A 19,853-nucleotide genomic window follows, 5' to 3' on the forward strand; every position below is an offset into this window, starting at 1 on the left:
TACCCATTAAATCTGAGCCACGGTGCTGCCTTGTCACTTGTATCCCATGGACCTAGCTCAGCCTCGTCACCATTATATCACCATCAACCTCTAGAGCCCCTTAACTCTGCATGTGATGCTCCTCTTCATGCTTTCCACCCCTCCCCCGTCTTACTCTAATTACCCTGGAACTGGCCCAGTGTCCCCACCCAACTTGCTGCTGAGTGAGTTGGGCCACTCCTCTACCTACCCTGCCTCCTGCTGTGACTCAGGAATGCCCCTCCCTAGGGGTTGAGATCTGGGCCCAAGGCAAGGCACTGCCTTAATGGGTTTGGTTTATTTTGGGGTCCCCTCAGGCCAGGGCTGGGCCCGGCCATGAGAAGATGGGGCACAAGGTGAGACTCCTCACCCCACCCCACCCCCAGCTTTCCCAACAATGGCTCTGCGGTTCCTATGGCCAACCTTCCTCTCCCCAGTTGCCCTGACAACAGAAATGGCTCCCGTAGGGTTAGGATAATCCTCGGCACCAGAGAAATTCGGAGTCATGGATTGAGCTAAGCTAGGGTGATTCAGGAAGAGAAATTACCTTAAACTTTCCCTCCAAATCTTCCCCAGACGCACTCTGGGTCGGAGAAGCCATTCGGAAGGGGCCAAGAGAGAGAAGGCTGTGTTGTACCGCTGTACCCCTCATCCAGCATTGATCAAGGGAATTCGTGACCTAAAATTACTCAAGGAAGGGAAATAAAATGCAGCGGGCGCTGGGAGGAGAGTCTCCTGGACTAGAGCTAGGGTTAGGGAGTGGAGCCCTGAGAAATGGGGGCTGGGAAGAGTAAACCTGAGCACGCTGCGGGGCGGAGGAAAGGGAGCAGGGGAGGCCCTGGAGTAGGGCGGGGTCCCAGTTTAAAAGCCTTTCCCGGGTCTGACCGGCCTACTACTGGCACTTGCCGCGCCCCACACCCCCCAGGGTGATTCGAATAAGGCAGCCTCGGAAACACGCCGAAACCCAGAGCAGTACTGGCCCCGGGAAGCAAGGGCTGCAGGGCCTGAGAAGCACACCCTCGTACCTTAGCGAAGTACTTGGAAGGCTGGAGACCCTGAATTTGGGAAAGAGCCTGAAGGAACACTGTGGAGGCAGGGGCCAGCTACCTGCTGCTGGCTCTCTGGCTCTGCGAGTGGCCATACACCTCTATATCAAAGACAACGGATTTGGGGACAAGGTAGCAGATTCTTATTCCACTTTCCTGGGGTGAGGGTGGAGGGGAGGGTAAGGGTGTCCGTGAGGGCTGAAGGAATCTTCCATTGAGGGATACCGGACTCGGGATAACCCGACGTTCCAAGATCAGGCACTTTCCTGAGCCTCCTCCCCATCTCCCCCTCCTCGCCCAGGTTAACCATCCCCATGGCGCTGCCCCGGTCTTCTCCACATCAGGCCTGGGACCTGACACTCCCTGCTCCCACTGCTTTCGCATCCTCCACGTCCCGTCCCTCGGAGTCCGAGAGCCCAGGGATTCCCGGGGAGACTCCCCCGAAGGTGAAGCGGCCCATGAACGCATTCATGGTGTGGAGCTCGGGCCAGCGTCGCCAGATGGCGCAGCTGCACCCCAAGATGCACAACTCGGAGATCTCCAAGCGCTTGGGCGCGCAGTGGAAATTGCTCGGGGAAGCTGAGAAGCGACCCTTCGTAGAAGAGGCGAAGCGTCTCCGGGCGCGGCACCTGCGCGAGTATCCCGACTACAAGTACCGGCCGCGCCGCAAGACCAAGAACACCAATCTGGGCCACGAATGTCTGGGGCTGGCCAGGGCGGGCAGGGGCAGCGGCAACCACGGTGCTGAGCCGGGCTGGGAGACGGGGTGCTTTGGCTACCAGCCCCAGAACCCTTCTTCCTCCTATCTGGCCGAAGGCTGCGGGTGAGTGATGGCCAGGGGTGGAGGGGTGGAGGAAGAAGGACGTGGGACTTCCCAGCCCCGGGCATCCACCATCTGTACTGCCCTAGAGGACCAGGGCTCCTTGTGCCGTGGGAGGGAGAACTGAGCATGCGCTCTCAAAACCCGGTGCAAGTTTGGGCTGTAGAAATAACGAGCAGTAGGACCCCCGGAACATCTAAATAGGTCCGGGCTACAGTCACCTTAACTTGGGCTCTGGGCTTCCATCCAGGCTCCCCGGCTAACGGCGAAGTCTGTGGCTGGCCCAGAACCTGGGATGGGAAGACGGGGCTTTTCAGTTGCTAAGCCCGTCTAGATGGGAGAGCAGAGTGAGGGCTCAGTGGTGGGTTCGTGATCACAGAGAGCGTGGAGCAGAAGGCTTCTCCTCAAATTCGAAGTCAAGTCTAGCTACTTTGCCACCTTATATCCCAAGTAACAGCTTTGGGTAGTTGTGTGACATAAACTTGTGCAATATAGACTTGTGCCCTGTTTGCTACCTCTTCTGGGTTACCTCCAGGGCAAGGCTTGGAAATGGAAGTTTCTCTCTTCACTGCCTTCACACCCCACCCTCTTCTACTTTCCATCCAGAGTCCTGTCCTTTAGCTGACCCAAGTCCCTCTCCCATCCCCTAGGGCAGGGAGATTGCAAACCTCTCTTCTTGTCTTCCCTGGAAAAGAAAAACAGCAGGGGAGCATACATGCCAAATGATGCCAACATGCCACAAAAAGACTAAATGGTAGTCTAAGCCACTAGAGGTCCCTGTCCCATTGATATGCCAAGCAGGGTCTGGACATCTGTGCTACACGCTGAGCCAGAAACAAGCTGCTGCTCCTCCTGCCTTCCCAGAACAGGTCTAACTTGAAAGCTGGGGAATGTGACTCAGGAAATCTACCCTGACACACCCTCTCCTGGGGAGGGAACAAGAGAGGAATACCAGAGAAGAGGGATGGCATGGTGGTGAGGGGAACAGACACCCGGGTTCTTCTCACATTTCCCTTTTTCTTTCTTCGCAGAGCTCATCACTGTAAACCAGAGGCCCTTTCCCTTTGTTCCCTTCCTCTTGGAGCTCCACTCCAAGGGGAGCTTTTGAATCCCTACAACCCTTATTCCCCTGGCCCCACCTCCTACAATCCTCCTCTCCTGGGTCCCACCCCCTGATCCACCTCTAATACCCTAGGGTCCAGGGGCCACGAAATGCCGGGGATGTGCCTCTCTAGTCCTTCACTCAGACCCCCTCCCTTAACAGCAGTATCCACCGCCACAAGTATGCCACCTTCAGGTGACTGGACACTTGGATTCTGAGGGACATAATTAAGGGAGAATGCTGGATTATTTTTGTATTGAAGATACAAATTTTTATATATTCTATGTTTTGTAAGATTAAATTCAGACTTTGAGTTTTGGCCCCACTTTTTGATTCCCTCTACAGCTTCACCAACCCAGGGGATCATCAGCAGGGCCCAGATCTGTTTCTCCACCTAAGACTTGGGGATAGGGAGGAGTCCTATACAGATGGAGACTGCCCTAAGGGTCAAAGGTTAGAGTCAGACTAGAGAATCCCACCTGAAGAAGACAGCTTTAGCTCAGGTTCTGGTCAGCTGTTTCTTTCCACGTCTTTAGTTACTGCCTGTATTAGTCTGCAGGTGCCACCTTCCTTCATTTCCTGGGCCCATGCCCCTTTGAGTACCCTAATGGGGAGAGGGTGTTTGAAGGGGACCGTGCAAGAAGAGATACCTTCTAGGATTGAGAGGGAAGAAACATATTTAGGAATCAAATGGAAAGGAGGAACAAAGTTCCCTTTGAGTTCTGCCAAGAAGCCAGAGATCCTATCCTGGTGATGAATAATTAGGACCACAGGTACAAAACTAGTTAATAAGCCACAGCTGACATCCTCATAGTCCAAAGCCACCACTAATGAGGTCCCATGTCTTCATTTGCTACCTTCCTCCCAATCCCCAGGTCACAATCCCTCTTTAGCAGTGGATGCTCTAAGGGCTAAACCTTCTCTTGGTTTATAAATCTTTTTTTTTTTGGAGGGGGGAAGGCAGGGCAATTGGGGTTAAGTGACTTGGAAAAGGTCACACAGCTAATGCGTCAAGTGTCTGAGGTTGGATTTGAACTCAGGTCCTCCTGACTCCAGGGCTGGTTCTCTACTCACTGTGCCATCTAGCTGCCCCTAAACCTTCTCTTGGAAGCTCCCCAACACAGTCGAGAACAAAAAGCTACGGGGGAGTGAGGGGAGGACAGGGAATTCTGGGGACTGCCATTTAATCTAAAAAAAAAAAAAGTTACCACATCAATATAGAGTGGAATAAAGGGGTGGGGAGGAGCACAGCTCCAAAACAAAAAAGGATTTCAATTTTGGGGGTGGGAGGAACCCAGGTCAAGAAGACCAAAGGAAAAGGAATGAAGTTCAAACTGGGCCCTTTGAGATACTGTTCTGGCAGGGAAGTGGCATCCCAGACACTACTGATGCTTCTTTTCCCATTTGTGAGGAATCCTGACATTCCAGTAATAGAGGAGCTGGAAGGCAATGAGGCCATTGCAGATGGAGGAGACGATAAAAGTCATAGCCATGAGGGGGTCACCTGTTTCCTGAAGATAGAATAGAAACAAACAATATCAGCGCTGGAGGGCCAGCAGCTGGTCCGATCTGTTCATTTTACCTAGAAGAGAGCCAAAGAGGTTTAAATGGTTTGCCAAGGCCACACAGGGAGTAAGTTTTAGAGGCAGGGAAATCCCAGTCCCCATTCTGAAGGCCTAATCAATCTCATTTTCAGGGGTAAGTTGGCATTTAACCACCAGGGTCTGTAAGGAGGTAGGGACTGTCCTCTGAGGGAACCCTTACCTGGATAGAGGTGAAGATTCGGGCAAGAGAGCCAGCAAAGAGTAAGAAGACAGTGACTGCCGACAGGTGCCCCGTGTGACCGTTTCTGTAGTTGGTGACTGCCTGAAGTAACTGGAGAAAATCAAAAGATTCTTATGTTCATCTGTCTCCTGTCTCTTCCCCATTATCTGGTGTGTTCTTTACCCCCAACCCCTACCCACTGCCCACCTCCTCTTCATCTCCACCTCCACCTGTTTGTCCCTGTCTCTCCCCACACTCACCCTCCCCATGATCACAGCAGGCATGTTGGTGGCCTGAAGCAGGGTGACCACAGCCTTGGGCATCAGGGGTGAGAGCAATAACAGCAGGATCAGGACATAGATGCCTAGTAAGGCCACACCTGAAGTGGTGCCGGGGAAAGATCACTGACAATTCATTTTCCAATCTTCCAACTTGCCTACTTCCCCTGTTTTCCTCCCACAAAAAGTCTCAATCCTTACAATGTTTATTACAGTGCCCCAAGGTCCTCCATGCCCCACCCATAGAGGATGGTAGCCCAGAGCCTCCCCTACCTCTGGGGGAGGGGGGGGTGGTGGAAGATTACCTCTCATGGTATGTCCTCTGTAGTGTAGGATCAGGAAGCAGATGGTGATGGTCTGTAGCATTAAGAACAAGGCTTCACCCCAAGAGCTGAAGGGGAGCCAAGGCATGGGTCAGAGCTGGACCAATCCTCCTTTACTGCCTCTATGGTCTTCCTGAGGTCTACAACTCCCAAGAGTTATCCTCTATCACAGCAAGTGCCTGATCTGAGATTCAAGGGAGTTGCCTAACATCCACCCATCCACCTATCCATCCATCCATCCATCTATATCAGAAGTAGGCTGCCAGAAACCCAAGGCTGCCCTTCCCACAGCTTTCTAGTCTAATGTCTTCAGTTCCCAGAGCTGTTTTTGTTTTTTTAAGGGGGGATGGGTAGAGAGCATTCCAATTCCTCACATTCCTAGCAAAGTGGTTATCACACTCCCAAAACCACCTGGGCCCCTCAGTTACCTGAACGGGAAGCTGTTGGCCACACTATAGACTATGGTCCCAGTCAAGGCCACCAGTTCTAGAAGAAATGCCTGGAGGCTCAGTCCTTCTGCACTCTTCACCCCCAGAATTTTAAACACCTGAGGTAGTTTCACTGTAAGTGGACAAGCAGATAACAAGAAAAGCCATACCCTGGGAATATAGAACCAATTCCCTTCCCAGCTACGTTTGGTTTTTGAGGAAAAGGGGCCAATTCAATTGGAGCCCCAAGGTGACCACCGCTAATTCCCATTGGACACTCACCTAGCAATGATCCAGCAACAATGGCGAGCCCCAGGCCTTTGCTGATTAGTATCTTGAGGCAGGGAACTGGAACGGGGCGAGAGGAAGCAAAGAGAGTTAAGATACTAGGAAGGACAAAGCCAAGCCTCATGTCATACTGCCTGCCTTCTAATGCCAAGAAAGGACAACGGTACTAAAGCATGGGACAGACAAGACTGTACAGTGTACACTCCACTATCATCCCTTTCTAGGCCCAACCTTGGGGACACTATCTTTCTCTACTGCTTTTCCTTGAGAACCATCTGGAAGACAGTCTCATAGACTCTGAGGTCTTAGGGACACCTGAGGGTAAAGAATGACAGCCCCTGCCCCATTTTCCTACCCTGGCTAACGTCCCAATTCTCCCTGCACAACACTGACTCAGGAAAACTTTGGGATTTGAAGTTAAGAGACCTGGATCTTCTGTTGTTATCTCTATGACCTTGGACAAATAAGTTGAACATCTGAGTCTGTTTCCTCACCTGTTGAATGACGAGATTGGGTTAGAAGATCTGGAAATCCTTCAGAACTCTAAACCTTATGTCACTCCTCTCTGGTTCAGTTTTCTCACTTTAATAATGGGAAGGATATTTGTACAACCCAACCCGCTTCAGTGATGTTGTGAGGAAAGTACTTAGAAAACCTCAGTGTGACCCACTATTATCCTAATGCACCTCCCCAGAAACCGTCAATGTGCTCCCCTACCCTAGTAGTCATTCAAAGGTAATCGCCACGGCTCACCAACAGAAACTGACTTTTCCCAAGACGGAGCTTCCACTACTGCTTCTCACTTAGAGCGCCCTCCCCAATCCCTAACTATTCTTCTGGGTCTGAGCTGTCCCTGACCGCTCTGGCCAAAGTAATCTTACCCTTTGTTTGATTCTCTTCCTGCCTGTCGGAGTGTTCCTCCTCAGATGACATGGCTGGTTTGTCATTTATATACAATCCCCTAACTGGAGAGATAACCTAAAGGCCAGCTGAAACTTGTCTCCTGGACTACTGCAACAGTTTTCTAATTGGTCCCTGTCCCTTGAGTTTCCTCTCTTCCAAATTCACCCTCTACATAGCTACCAAAGCAATTTCTGATCGTGTCACTTCCCTCCTCAATGAACTCAAGTGGCTCTCAATGACCTCTAGGATCAAATAGAAATCTGTTTGGCATTTAAAAGCCTCACTAGCTGGCTCCAACCTACCTTTCCAGCTTTATGTGGCATTACTCCTCTTCATATAATCAATGGCCCAGCCAAACCAGGCTTCTTACCATTCCTCTTAAGGAACTAATAGCTCTGGCCTTGGTGCCTTTATACAGACTGCTCTTCCTCCTCACCTGTCTCCTGGAATCCTGAGTTTCCCTCAAAACTCAGATCAAGCTCTGCCTTCTTCATAAGCCTTTTCTTATTTACCTTAAATGTCTCATATACAAACACACACACATATTCTCATATATGCACACGCTGTCTTCCCCAGTAAGGTCTTTGAGGGCAGGGGCTGTTTCATTTTTGTTTCTGTGCCAGAAGAGTATCTATTGCAGACTTGTGTATTGATTGACTCTAGCCCTCACCGGCCACATCACTTGGGTTTTGCATGTATTGGAGGGCAGCAGAATGCAGCGGAGAGAGGGCCGGCCTGAGTCATAGAACTTGGGTTCCTGATACTTTTTAGCTTGGGCAAACCTCTTAACCTCCCCCCATATCCTCTCACACAAAAGAGGGTTAGGCTAGCTGTCAGTTTCCTTTCAGTTCTAAAGGATCCTAAGATAGCCGGACACGTACTGATTTCTTGGAAGTCTCCTCACACATTCCCCCCAATCCGGCACACTGCATCGCACATACCAGCCGCTCAAAAGGGGTATACAATGGTACGGCGGAAGGACCCTGTACCACAGGCCTGAATTCTAGCAACCAGTTGGCTTCGGCTTTCTCCTGGGCAGTGCTACTAACACCGTGGACCTCACCTGATGAGCAGTCCCACTACTCTACAACTTCCGTGATCCTTGTCCTCTATTTCCTTCCCCAAAAGATACGGGAGGAGGTAACTTACCTCCCAGATTTCAGCCCTTTGAAATGGGGTTGTTTCATAAATATACAACAGTGTGGAAGGCAGCCTGCTTTAATGACCACAGCTCAAATTCCACCTCGGACACACATTGACATTTATCGGGGGGCCCTAGGTTCAAGTATCAACCCTTCGGTGTGGCCCTGGACGAGTCACTCGCGGCCTTCATCTATTAGATAGAACAACCAAGCCGGCAGGAACTTACACCTCTCGGCCACCTCGTGGAAAACAAACTAACGGACGCTAAAATATCAGCTCCCCTCCTTATTGTGACCCCGCGTTTCGCAGACTGAACCTCAGCAGTTCCGGGACCAACTCACTAACTCAGAAACTTTCATTAGGAGGCAGCACGAACTCTTTCCGGAGCCCTCATTAATCACGACCCCCGCCCCCTGCGCCCCCATAAAAGGAAGCCAGCTTCCCGTCCCACGTGGGCTTGCACGCACTTCCGCCCTGCCCGCATGGCCGCCCTTAGTCACTACCGCCCGAAAGGTCACGGCAGCAGCTGCCATAATCTCGTGGTTTGACACCCCACCCCAGGCCGGCCCCGGATCCCTGCGTCCGGAGGACCACGTGATACTGGAAAGGGGCTCACCGTCGAGCAAATCCAAGTTAACAAAAAACCGATCGTAGCATTTCTCGGGCAGAAGAAAAGGCACCAGGAGCCGCTTTAGAGGCCCTTCCGCTTCCTCCGCCATCTTGCAAACCGATCTCTTCCGCCTGCTCAGGCCTTTCCTCCCCCGCCCGGCCTGCCATGTAGCGTCGTCGGCACGCGCATGCGCGTGTCCATACTGCCGATTCCTCTCTCGCTCATGCGTACGCCGGCGCTCTTCCTCACCCCCGGAAGTGTTTGCCTTCGGGGGGCAAAGCGCTCCTCTTACACCATTTTTGTGGCCTAACGGGGTGTGTGGCCGTGGTAGTGGGAGGGGCCGGGGTGGGGGAGTGGACGGAATTTAAAAAGAGCGATCTACGCATGTGCAGTTGGCGCTCTATTTGAGGACCCGTTTTCTTGAATGAGACGGAGCTCACCACCCCGGCCCCCTGGCGCCATTTTGTCGAATGCCTTCCCCTTTGGGTCCCTTTGTCTGGTCCGAGGCCAAGAGGGAGAAGCCCAAACACTGACATTTTTGTGAAACCGTGTGAGGCCGTGGGGGGATGGGGCGGGGTGGGCAAGGTACCAGAATCACCGCGGGGCGCTTCCGGTGGGGCAGCTTTGCGATAGCCCAGCCCACGGGATGCAGTGGGGAGAAAAGTTTTTAATGGAATTAAACCCAAGGATCCAAGATGGCTACCAGCAATAGACAATGCATTTAATTCGATGAGCATTCGGGAAGCCGCCCCTCTAAGCTCCGGGGCCATGGACTAAAAGGAATTGCTGGGGGGTGGGGGCCGTGACCTCGGGCTCTGCGCTGCGGCAAGGTCCCTCCTGGGGGGGAGGAGGGGCCACCCGAACTGCCGGGATGTGTCGGAGTCCAGGCCCTGGGGGGGGGGGGGGGTCGGGGGCTCTTTGGCGTCTTCCATTCCGTGGTCTTCCATGCCGTGGCCCAGAAGGTCGCTGGGCAGCCTTCACATAGGTGGCTTTCCCTGCCTGAGTACTGGCCTACCACGGTGTGGGTCCCACCCCGGTCCATCCACGTCCCTAGTCGGGGAGCTGATTGTATTATTACAGAGCTGAGACTTTGGGTCTAGAGGCTTCTGCAGATGAGGCCTTACCCACAGACGTGACTCCCCGCTGAACTCGGCGAGCCCCATTTTAGGACCAAGGTGGAGACCCAGAGGGCCTTTGGCTCCTGGCCCCGAAGGAGGAGGGCGGGAGGGCGCAGAAGACACGGGATGTACGGTGCCGAGCATCAGGAAAAATACACACATACACTCTTCCTACTGCTCAGACGCCATGAAAGCACATCAAGCACGAAGAACCAGACATAAGGCAAAGCCATTGTGATCTTTAATCATTGCAGAAGTGGAGAAGTTAAGGAAAATGCATGTATCTCATGTGGTTCTGGGAAGGTGCTTCCGTCAAATCCAATAAAGACTCTCCTTGCTCACAATGCCTCTCCTTCTGCCTTTGGAAGTCTCCCCCTTCTCTCCCCACCTCCCCAAGGTAGAGAATTGCAGATCTATCCTAGAACTAAGGAGGTAGAGAAAATGGAAAAAGAGTGAAGGAGTCACCTTGGGGTGGGAGAGGGGTACAGGGATGTCTCCAGCCAAGGAAATAAGGGAAGCGGGAGCTTTCAGAGGGGCTGGTAGGCCGGTGGGCGTCTTCGGGAGATACAGAAGGCACCAAGCACCAGGATGAGGAGAGCGAGCAGGACGAGACCCACCACAAGAGGCACGAGGATGTTGTGCTCGGCAGAGCAGTAGAAAGCTAGAGGGAGAAAAGGGAGGTAGCCGGGAATGAGCTGTTGCAGGGAGAAACCTAGTGATTAAACTTAGAATGGAGGGAGAGGGAAGGGATGTAGAGGTGGAGGGGAATCTCAGAGCTCATCTGGTCCAACCACCTCATCTTACAGATGGGGAAACTGAGCCCCAGAGAGCTTATTTCACAACTAGATAGAATTCAAGCCTAGGTCCTCTCTATCTGGTTACTTTGGGAAGCCTAAATTTGTGTTTTAGGTAGGACCGGAGATGCCAAGGGCACCAGTGGATAGGACCAGTGAAGAGGGAGGGCATTTGGGAAAGCAGGAAAGAGGAACAAAGGAAGGAGTGACTTGTCTGGAAAAGATACTGCCTCATCATGATGTTTAATTGAATTAAATTGACAAGGTGGCTGGTGGGGTGAAAGGTGGGGGTGGGGGGGAGAGGGGCATCTTACCTGTGCCAAAGGCCCCATTTGGGGGAAGCTGAGCCGCCTGCAGCTGTAGCGATAGCAAGTCAAGGTGGATCTCTGGGGAGATGGCTATACTTCTATTTCTACAAATGAAGCTATGACCCAGTGGTGCTTGGAGATCCTGGAGTGATGAATTCTTTGCCGAGAATGTCCACCCTGATTGAAGGAGTGCAGAGAGATCAGGAACCTAATAATCCACTTGTGTTTCTTTCCTCTCCTTCCGTTTCCCCTCAGTAAACTAGACAGTACATGGGAGTACTCACGGGCTGAGGAGGGGAAGGACGCATTGAACTCTGTCTCCAAACAGCTCAGGTAGGCAGTTTTCTTGATTGAGTCCTGGAAGGGGTGGTGTTAGGATTGATGATAAGCAATGTACGTATGTAGTGGAAAAAGGATCGGAGAGGAGGGAGTTATCTTTTGACCATTAAAACTGTACCTGCTTGAAACCAAAGATGAGTTTTCCATCAGGAAAAGAGAGAATTAGGCTTGAGTCGTTCCCCTCACAGCTTCCTTGAGGAACTGTTCTATTGGGGTTCAGGACAAAAATGCCCCAAAGCTGTAGGAAAAGCGAAACAAAGTGGAGTCCATTTTACTGCTTCATATCATCTTCCCTTTCTGTTTTTTTCCCTTCTTCCCACCCTTCCCCTACCCTAGCTTTCGTCCCCACTCCATCCAGTCCCCTCCCGATGGGCCTGACCTTTCCTCCACCATGGCCCTGGTACAGGACCCTCATCTGGATCTGAGCCCGGAGGCGAACACAGAGCTGGGAACCATTGGCCCCAGTGTAGTCTCCAACAGTCCCACTGGGGCCAGAGGTGGGTTTGGGGAAAGGTGGGACTGGCACGGATTGTGATGGGCTGATGGTTGAGGTGTTTCTGGAGCTGGTAGTAGTTCCATGGGTGATAGCTGTTGTTTCACTTGTGGTTGGATAACTGGTAGCAGTTCTGTTACTATGGGGGGTAGTGGTAGTTGTGAAGGTCCTGTGGGTTGTGGCTGTCCTCCCATGTCTCGTGGTGGTTTCTGGGCTGGTGGTACTCCTCTCTGTGGCTATGGTCGTCACCGTGAACGATGGTACCAGTGTAACAGACTTCTTCCGGGGACACTTATCCCCTGCCCCTTGGTCTTTGAGGGAAAACAGTAAGGGCAGATCAGCCCTGGAAGAAAGTCAAAATAAGGACTGCCCTCGAATCCCCAACCCTGCCACCTTTCCCCCATACCTGCCAGCAGCCCCAGCAAGATACCAGAAAGTAGCAGAGATAGTCTCATGATAAGACCGGATTGCCAATTAGGATCTTTCTCCCGGGGTTCTCTCTTCTCCTCTGCACCCAGGGACTGATTCACTTTACTGTCTTGTCTTTTAAGGGAAATATGAAACCTACTTCCTAGTAACTAAACCCTCCACCCCCATTCTGACTCAGGCACCTCAGGCTCACCAGACTCAGTGCTGAGTCAAGAATTTCTCAATCTTGAGTTTGCCCCAACCAGTGCTGTCATGAGGTTCCTTTCGGACTAAGAGGAAGCTGAAGGGGGTGGCATTAAGGACCAGGCTTGTGATTGTGGTGGTGGATTTGGCTTTGGGTGGGTGGGGGGGGGGGGAGACCTTAATGTTGAGAATTGAGAAACATGTAATAGTAAAATATGCAGAGGTATCACAGCAGGGATCTCCCCACTTCTATTCTGCATGATACACTCTCCCACCTTTGCACCTTCTAGTAGTTTAGATACAAAAGTCTTTCAACTGCAGGTTAACGGTCATGCTTTAGGGTTTTGTTTTCTAAAGGGAATACTTGGGAGTAGAATTGACAATGCTAATGGAGACAGATCAGCTTAACCCTAGATAGGGTATATTATCCTGTTAAAGGGACACCAGTAAACACTACCCAGAAACTAGGTTGAGGAAAGGGGTAGATAAAAAAAATAAGAAGCCCAAACAGGCAGTTTCCAAGTAATTTTATTCAGAATTTTGTGGTTTCTTTCCTGAATCAATAAATACTATACAAAACAACGTAAAAATGACTACTTTCTCTCCCCTGCTCCCTTGACCTGGGTGGGGGGAGGGGGGAAGAGGAGAGAAGCCAACCCAATGAGTTATTTCAGCCTCATGGTGGTGGGGGGCAGACCCCCCCCCAAATTTTGTCCATGGACAGGGAAGGGGGTAGAGTGGCTAGTCATGGCCTCTCAACTACCTTTCGGTGGGGCAGGCGGTATTTGGCTGCTAGGAATGGAGGACAGACTGGCTTGAAACAATGAAGGGTTGGATTAGTGTTCTGGAGTAAGGAAGAAGTAGTTGGGGGAGGTAACGGCGCCAAGGGCATAAACCTGCCCCAAAGAAAAGGGTGTCTAAGGTTCACAGTTCCTTTTGCCTCAAAAATTGACATTTATTCAAAGTCAAAAAAAAAAAAAGGAAAAAATGACAAAGGTGTCCATCCCTTGTTCCCCCCTCCCATCCAGCTCCCCCTCCCCCCATCCCAGAGAGCAGGGCCCTGGGTTAAATCAGGTGGGGAAGCCCCTCAGATGAGATCAGCCACATTGAGAGGCATCTCCTCAATGGAGGTATTATAGAAGGTCTCAATGTCTCGAAGAATCCTCTTGTCTTCCTCTGTCACCATGTTGATGGCCACACCTTTACGGCCAAAGCGCCCACCACGGCCAATTCTGGGGGTAGGAAGATTTATAAGAATACAAATTAGGGTAGTCTGAGAAACCTCATAATTGGGAGCAAAATAAAAAGAAAATGGTGAGACCCAAAAATAATTACTGAAATTGGTCAAGAGAAAATAAAATTCTATCCCTAAAAGTGTCACCAAAGATGATGGGTAGTTCTTCATCAGGCTTACCTATGAATATAATTCTCCCGGTTGGTGGGAAGGTCATAATTAATAACCAAAGACACTTGCTGAACATCAATACCTCTAGCCTAAAAAAAAAAAGGTCACAATCACATTCTAAGTTAGCATCACTATCCTCATTTTACTGATAAATTTGTCATTAACTCTGAATGAAAGGGTATGACCTGTGGGAACAAATTAGATTGTGGTGTTAACATTCAGCACCCCACCACTTCACCATTAGGAATTCTGTTCCATCCCACAACCTTGGGAGTGAGAACCATGTCAAAATCTTCCTAAATGCTCACCAATAGGTCAGTGGTAATAAGCACCCGACTGGAACCTGAGCGAAACTCCCTCATGATTACATCACGTTCTTTTTGGTCCATGTCTCCGTGCTGTGGAGAGAACAGAAGGTCAGGTAGGAATAGAGAACCAGGTGACTAGTACAAAAGAACATTGGACAGGTACGTAGTGGGATCTGATTGTTTCATTTGTGGGGGAGTCTTAGGGGTCCTGAGAGCTGTCACAGGGGTTAATGACCAAGCATGGGCTCAGGACAGGAATGAAGCTGTGGGGAGACAAAGGTGAGATTTTTCAGCGGGCACAAAAGCCAAGTTAACTTTATTTAAGACTGCTGGTCCACCATTCATTCCATTCCACTCATGCAGCTAGCTATGTAAGTAGCAGCTTGCCCCCCTGAGCTCTTAAGTCTTTATTACTGGACAGAGTAGAATGGTAGACAGGCAGTTGTCCTTCCTAAGGGACAAGCTGGTGACCAACTGTAAAGGAAGGGAGCAAAATCTCACATACCCCCTCCCTTCTGCATCCCTGGTCAGGTCCTGATTTCAGTCTCACTCAGTTTCCCCCTGTGGCAGCCCTCAGACTCCCAGAAATGGAAACAATTGCAGAACCTGCATACATCAAAAAATCAGCTCTCTCAAAGTCCAGTGGAAGTGATACTAAAAGGCAACACCTAGAAACTCACCATTGCAGAGACAGTAAAGTCACGGGCATGCATTTTCTCAGTGAGCCAATCCACCTTTCGGCGGGTATTGATGAAGATAACAGCTTGGGTAATAGTCAGCGTTTCATACAGATCACACAAGGTATCTAGCTTCCACTCCTTTGGGGGAAGAAACCAGTCAGGGCCAGTGCTCCAGAATCTTGACAGAATCCTTCCCTCCCCTGGCTACACACCACCTTTCTCCACTGGGTCCCACCTCTCGTTCCACATTTATGTAAAACTGACGAATGCCTTCCAATGTCAACTCCTCCTTCTTGACTAGAATCCTGATAGGATCCCTCATGAACTTCTTGGTCACTTCCAGCACATCTGAGGGCATGGTGGCTGACAAGAGTACCACCTTCGGAGGAGAAAAAAAAGAACAATTAAAAATTGTATCTGAGCTCTGTCCTCTCCTTTAAAATCCCCCACATCTTCTGTTGTTCCTACCCCCAAATCCTCAATACCTGCTCACTACTGCCATTCTCCTCCCCACTCCCCCACTGATGTCCCAACGTGAAAATGCACCCCCCTTCCTGAAATAGCACAACTCTAAGTAATGGTGCTCATGTCTGATCCTTAACTCTTTATCCTACGACCTAACAGGCAGCACGAGAAGGAAAATGCTGGCTATGTAATTGGAAGACCTAGGTGCAAATCTTCTGAGATGCCAGACAAGTTAACTTTCCCTCTCTGGACAGTTTACTTATCTATGAAACAGCAGGAGAGCCCCAAGGGGAATGGTGGTGGGACTAAACCACCTGAGGTCCCTTCTGGTTTAAATCTGATTCTATGACCTCTGGGCTTTAGCTTACCTGTGTAATTGACTAGAGCACTGAGACACTTGGGCCTGTTCCCCATACCTGAGTATTGCCACTGAGTTTCTGGAATATGTCATAGATCTGGTCCTTAAAACCACGACTCAACATTTCATCTGCTTCATCGAGAACAAACATCTTGATGTATTTAGGAGCTGCAGAGGAAGATAAAAAAGGGAAGAAAACTTCGGAAACTGTCTTCTTCCATATCCTCCCTTAAGAACTACCCACTACAGGCTGCTCTCAGTATTAAAGTATGATCATGTGCACAGAGACCTCTGCCAGCCCAAAAAGACTAGAGGGCAAGACACCCACTTAGACCTGGGAGAACAGGGGAAGCTGGGCTCAGCTGACACGCATGGGGGATCATCACAGAGCAAATAAATAAGACTCCTTAGACTAGGGGCACAATTGGAAGAGAATACTCACATAAGTATCGCCGGTTAAGCATGTCAAAGACACGGCCTGGGGTGCCAACAATGATGTGGGGAGCTTCCATCTGCAACTTCTGAACCTCAGCCCTGACATTTGTTCCTCCGATGCAGGCATGGCATGAGGCACCCATGTAGTCTCCCAGTGCCATCACTACCTTTTGGATCTGGGTCCAAAAATCAAAACAAAACAAACAAAAAAAACTTGATAGCCCATGATATCCTTGCATTCTACTCCGACTGAGGAAATGGGTTCAAATACTTTTAGGCATACCAGCCCCATCCCCCAACATAACTTCTGAAGTTCTCTCACTGGTTTTAGAAGTAGTTTCTGAGAACCATAAGTAATGAAACTAATTGTAACCAATATCTCTTTCCCTCCTGAGACAAGTGGATAGTTATGTACCCAGGGCATGAACCAGCTGTGGCCACCAAGCAAAGCATCAAGCTGGGATGAACTTGGACTACTGCTGTGCCCCTGACTGATATGAGAAGAACACCACCAAGAGGTGTCTCTCTACCCAGTGTCAGGGGTGGGGTGGGAGAAGCTTACAGCCAGCCAGAAATGGCCATTAAACCTGCCCAGCCAGACTATCGTGCTCCACCCAGAATGCTAACTTTCTTCTGAGTCAGGCAACTGGAGGCGTTGGTTGCTGGGTTTAAGGCAGGAAAAAGGGGCCTTTAATTATGGGGGACAGTTTGAATTGTGAGGAGGAAGCACACCTGAGGTAACCAGAATACCTAATCATCACCAAAAGTTCTAAAATCTTTTAACTTTTTTGCCTCCTTCCATGTTTGTTTTTCCCTGTGGCAGAGTAGGACCAGCCTCAGAAAAATGTCTGACCTGCTGAGCTAGCTCTCTAGTGGGTGCCAAAACCAAGGCCTGTGTGGCCTTTAAGTCCAGTTCAATCTGTTGCAAGATGGAAATGGCAAAGGTAGCAGTCTTCCCGGTCCCAGATTGGGCTTGAGCAATCACATCATAACCTGGAAGAACAGGATACAGAAATGGACATGAGTGGGGGCTACAACAACAGGATGAACCTCAAGCTCTTGCCGTAACAAGAAGTAGGTCTAAAGACAAGCTGCTTAACTTGTTTTAGGAAGTGTGAAGGTAAGCAAAGCATGAAATCAGCAACACTCACAACAGACACAGGCATCAAACCATTAACAAAACAAGTCTTACCCTTGATACAAGGAAGAATTGCACGTTGCTGAATAGCAGATGGCTTCTCAAAACCATAAGCATATATACCACGAAGAAGAGATTCTGAGAGGTTCATATCATCAAAGCTATCCACGATTTCATTCCAGTTACTCTGTTGGGAGAAAAGCAGAGCATGAGGAGAACAACCCAAGAAATGTCGGTAAATGGTTCCCTATACTAAGGAACTTACAACTGGGGAATAAACTTGACCCTATAGGCCCTTCTGTCTCAGATGCTATATGGTTCCAGTGAAGATGGGCAGTACTCAACCCCTTAAAATCCAATGAGGGGGAGAGGCCTTGGTCACAAGATGAGTTTCAGTGAATTTTATAATAGCAAAAAAATAAATAAATAAATAAACAAACAAAAAAACAAACCCCCTTCCCCCCCCCAGCACTAATCCTTACAGTAAACAAAGGTGTACCGAGATCCGGGGGATCTCATTTAGTTGTTGACAAAACAACAAACCAAAGCAGGTAAACAATCACATCACCTCGATGACACCATCAGGGTCCATTCCATCAGGGCCATTGTCTCTGGATCTAGAGAAAAAAGAAATTATAGACCATCCCCTAGGAGCCCCTCCCAAAGACCCCTACCCTGCCTCTGGGAGGGTGGGGGCCAGCCAGCCCCTCCCAAGTATCTCTTCCGGGTAAATTGCTCTCTACACTTCCACTTCACCAGCTAATAGAGTTCTCAAGATTCCACGTTGGAGCTGAATATTCTCAAGTCCTAATAAAATGGTGCCCCACCTCTATCCCAGTTTCACTGGGAAGGTTAGTGGGGAAGGGGCGGAGGAAGAAGAGGCAAGGCAGCGCTCAGAGCCCCCCCCCCCCCCCCCCAGATCGCCCGGATGTGGCTGGGAAGGGCAGCCTCTGCACACGGCCTAGTCCACGTGCCCGGAGCCTGACTCCCCTCGCCGCAGTACGTGTGGGAAGTCCCGCCCCGACTTCCCACGTCATGACGCCTACATTCTTCCCTCCTAGTCTCTACCCCCCCTTCCAACTAGAATTCGCCCAGACCCCTCCTCCCCTCCGCCTCGACTCGCCGTGTGCCCGGATGTGGGAGGCCTCGAGCAGTAGCGGCCTCGCGCACAATGAAGCTAAGCTGGCTAAGGGGGGAGGGGGGGAATTGCACAAGCCTTGAGAAATGGGAGGGGGAAGGCACAAAACCGATCAAGAATTTAAAAGGAGCACATGCTTACCCCTTTCCATACCATAAGCAGAAGTCCTCGAATCCAAACCACCTAGCAGCCAATTCTCCTCCCCCCCACCCCGGTAACACTGGGTGGAACGGGCCACATTCTACGACCCCTTTTCGAAAAAATGGTGTCGCCTGCCCACACCCCAATCTGTTCCCCCGTAGAAAAGTGGAACAGCTCCTCCGCAGTTCACCATTCCCCTTCTCAAGGGGCGAGAGGGATCCGCCCACTGGACACGGGGCAAAACTCTCTACAAACCGCCCCTCCCGAACCTTAATACTGATCCCGGAATTCGGAAAAAAGATCGGCTGAGAGGTGGAATGTCCCCCAGAGTTTGTGCAGACCTAGCCCCCCCCCCCCTCCAAACATAATGGTTTCACCCGAATTCCCCAGAGCCCAGAAATGACCCGCTCGGAATACTCCGCCCAGAGTACCACTCGGAATCGCACCCACTCGGGCTTTCCCAGGCAGGCTCCTCCACATAATTTTCCTCGCTTACTCCTCGCCCGGGTTCTACTGCTGCTCTCCCCAGACCAGCGTCTGCCGCCGCAATTCCCCCTCGCTCCACCCTCCTCCCGGCACTCTTGACCTAGGGTTTGGCTTTCCTCTCCCGACCCCGTGCCGATCCCCAGTGGTAGGGCCGCACGCTTCTCCCTATTGACAAAGTGCTATCATCCGGCAGCCTTTTCCTTCTTCCACCTCGGTGGGCCTGAGATGTTGACGCCGGCTCCGCCCCCACGAAGTTTTCGAACAGTACAGGGGAGAACCATCGAACCCTAAAGCCACCGGGCCCTCCTTTTACTTACCGGGAATCCTGACTCGCAGACATGATCCTGGGAACTAGGGCGGAGGATCCGCCTCTCGACAACTTATAGAGCACTCAACCCCGCCCCTGCCATCGCATTGGCTCCGTGGTCCGGACCCCGCCTGCCGCCACCCAGCAACGCGCCGTGACGCCCGCCCGCGGACACCCCGCTGTGCAGCTTCCATTGGCCTATTTCGATGTACATCAGACCGGAGACCCGCCCCGCATCTTCATTGGCCAGGAATGCCGCCCTTCTCACCCATTCGGAAATGACGTCTAGGAGGTGAGCCTCGAGGCCGGGCGGCCATCTTGCCCCCCACGTGTGGCGGCAATAGTGTCCTGATCACGTGCCTACGTCCACCGTCACGTGAGAGGTTGACTCTTCACTTCCCGGGACTTCCGGCGTTCGGGAGAGCCACAATGCCTCGGCAGTCCCCTAGCTTTATCAAAGTACTAACGTACGGGCCCGAGGACCTGTCGCCCAGCTCCTAACTTTTCAGCAGTAACTGCCTCAGAACTTGAAAAATTAATTTGTAAATGACTCACACCGTTCTATCCCATCCCTGCACACACACCCACTTGTGTTAGAGAGGTTG

The 19,853-nt window shown here is 51.0% G+C and overlaps 4 protein-coding genes and 2 non-coding genes across 7 annotated transcripts; 1 reads left to right on the forward strand and 5 right to left on the reverse strand.

The window, feature by feature from the left end:
* Positions 1-228: 228 nt before the first annotated feature.
* SOX15 (SRY-box transcription factor 15) lies at positions 229-3,223 on the forward strand. The gene is made up of 3 exons (XM_036765944.1): positions 229-1,196; positions 1,366-1,887; positions 2,916-3,223. The coding sequence occupies exons 2-3, from the start codon at positions 1,379-1,381 to the stop codon at positions 3,058-3,060; spliced, it is 654 nt and encodes a 217-aa protein (XP_036621839.1). The 5' UTR covers positions 229-1,196; positions 1,366-1,378; the 3' UTR covers positions 3,061-3,223.
* Positions 3,224-3,231: 8 nt separating this feature from the next.
* Positions 3,232-8,940, reverse strand: MPDU1 (mannose-P-dolichol utilization defect 1). 2 transcript variants are annotated; one of them, XM_036765941.1, is made up of 7 exons: positions 8,730-8,940; positions 6,062-6,127; positions 5,780-5,912; positions 5,334-5,419; positions 5,011-5,129; positions 4,751-4,861; positions 3,232-4,497 (listed from the first exon to the last, which is right to left on the reverse strand). In XM_036765941.1, exons 1-7 carry the CDS (start codon positions 8,830-8,832, stop codon positions 4,369-4,371), a joined length of 747 nt encoding a protein of 248 aa, XP_036621836.1. In that variant the 5' UTR covers positions 8,833-8,940; the 3' UTR covers positions 3,232-4,368. The 2 variants fall into 2 exon arrangements, with proteins under 2 accessions (XP_036621836.1, XP_036621837.1); XM_036765942.1 differs by lacking the exon at positions 8,730-8,940 and adding an exon at positions 6,562-6,580 and having other exon boundaries at positions 4,154-4,497.
* A 1,120-nt stretch (positions 8,941-10,060) lies between these two features.
* On the reverse strand, positions 10,061-12,299 carry CD68 (CD68 molecule). The gene is made up of 6 exons (XM_036767691.1): positions 12,182-12,299; positions 11,662-12,086; positions 11,401-11,520; positions 11,228-11,300; positions 10,950-11,120; positions 10,061-10,502 (listed from the first exon to the last, which is right to left on the reverse strand). The coding sequence occupies exons 1-6, from the start codon at positions 12,228-12,230 to the stop codon at positions 10,369-10,371; spliced, it is 972 nt and encodes a 323-aa protein (XP_036623586.1). The 5' UTR covers positions 12,231-12,299; the 3' UTR covers positions 10,061-10,368.
* Positions 12,300-13,317: 1,018 nt separating this feature from the next.
* Positions 13,318-19,370, reverse strand: EIF4A1 (eukaryotic translation initiation factor 4A1). The gene is made up of 11 exons (XM_036766600.1): positions 19,259-19,370; positions 17,745-17,793; positions 17,231-17,363; positions 16,892-17,031; positions 16,046-16,214; positions 15,662-15,771; positions 15,016-15,159; positions 14,781-14,918; positions 14,101-14,190; positions 13,802-13,881; positions 13,318-13,619 (listed from the first exon to the last, which is right to left on the reverse strand). Exons 1-11 carry the CDS (start codon positions 19,279-19,281, stop codon positions 13,475-13,477), a joined length of 1,221 nt encoding a protein of 406 aa, XP_036622495.1. The 5' UTR covers positions 19,282-19,370; the 3' UTR covers positions 13,318-13,474.
* Positions 15,856-15,994, reverse strand: LOC118858886. The gene has a single exon (XR_005011004.1). It is a non-coding gene; the product is annotated as a small nucleolar RNA SNORD10 (small nucleolar RNA).
* On the reverse strand, positions 16,446-16,583 carry LOC118858867. The gene has a single exon (XR_005010990.1). It is a non-coding gene; the product is annotated as a small nucleolar RNA SNORA48 (small nucleolar RNA).
* Positions 19,371-19,853: the final 483 nt, after the last annotated feature.

The sequence above is a fragment of the Trichosurus vulpecula genome, chromosome 7 (genome assembly GCF_011100635.1).
Source record: "Trichosurus vulpecula isolate mTriVul1 chromosome 7, mTriVul1.pri, whole genome shotgun sequence".
NCBI classification, from domain to species: domain Eukaryota; kingdom Metazoa; phylum Chordata; class Mammalia; order Diprotodontia; family Phalangeridae; genus Trichosurus; species Trichosurus vulpecula.

Bases quoted from the DNA above. Each gene is read 5' to 3' on its own strand.
- SOX15 (XM_036765944.1), top strand. From the start codon at position 1,379: ATGGCGCTGCCCCGGTCTTCTCCACATCAGGCCTGGGACCTGACACTC. The intron at 1,888-2,915 runs GTGAGTGATGGC...CTTTCTTCGCAG, and splicing joins TATCTGGCCGAAGGCTGCGG to AGCTCATCACTGTAAACCAG.
- MPDU1 (XM_036765941.1), bottom strand. From the start codon at position 8,832: ATGGCGGAGGAAGCGGAAGGGCCTCTAAAGCGGCTCCTGGTGCCTTTT. The intron at 6,128-8,729 runs GTGAGCCCCTTT...GCCCCGTTCCAG, and splicing joins TAACTTGGATTTGCTCGACG to TTCCCTGCCTCAAGATACTA. The intron at 5,913-6,061 runs GTGAGTGTCCAA...GTCCACTTACAG, and splicing joins TGTTGCTGGATCATTGCTAG to TGAAACTACCTCAGGTGTTT.
- CD68 (XM_036767691.1), bottom strand. From the start codon at position 12,230: ATGAGACTATCTCTGCTACTTTCTGGTATCTTGCTGGGGCTGCTGGCA. The intron at 12,087-12,181 runs GTATGGGGGAAA...TTTCCCTCAAAG, and splicing joins CTTGCTGGGGCTGCTGGCAG to ACCAAGGGGCAGGGGATAAG. The intron at 11,521-11,661 runs GTCAGGCCCATC...CTTTTCCTACAG, and splicing joins AGGGCCATGGTGGAGGAAAG to CTTTGGGGCATTTTTGTCCT.
- EIF4A1 (XM_036766600.1), bottom strand. From the start codon at position 19,281: ATGTCTGCGAGTCAGGATTCCCG. The intron at 17,794-19,258 runs GTAAGTAAAAGG...TTTTTTCTCTAG, and splicing joins TCTGCGAGTCAGGATTCCCG to ATCCAGAGACAATGGCCCTG. The intron at 13,620-13,801 runs GTAAGCCTGATG...TCCTACCCCCAG, and splicing joins CGGGAGAATTATATTCATAG to AATTGGCCGTGGTGGGCGCT.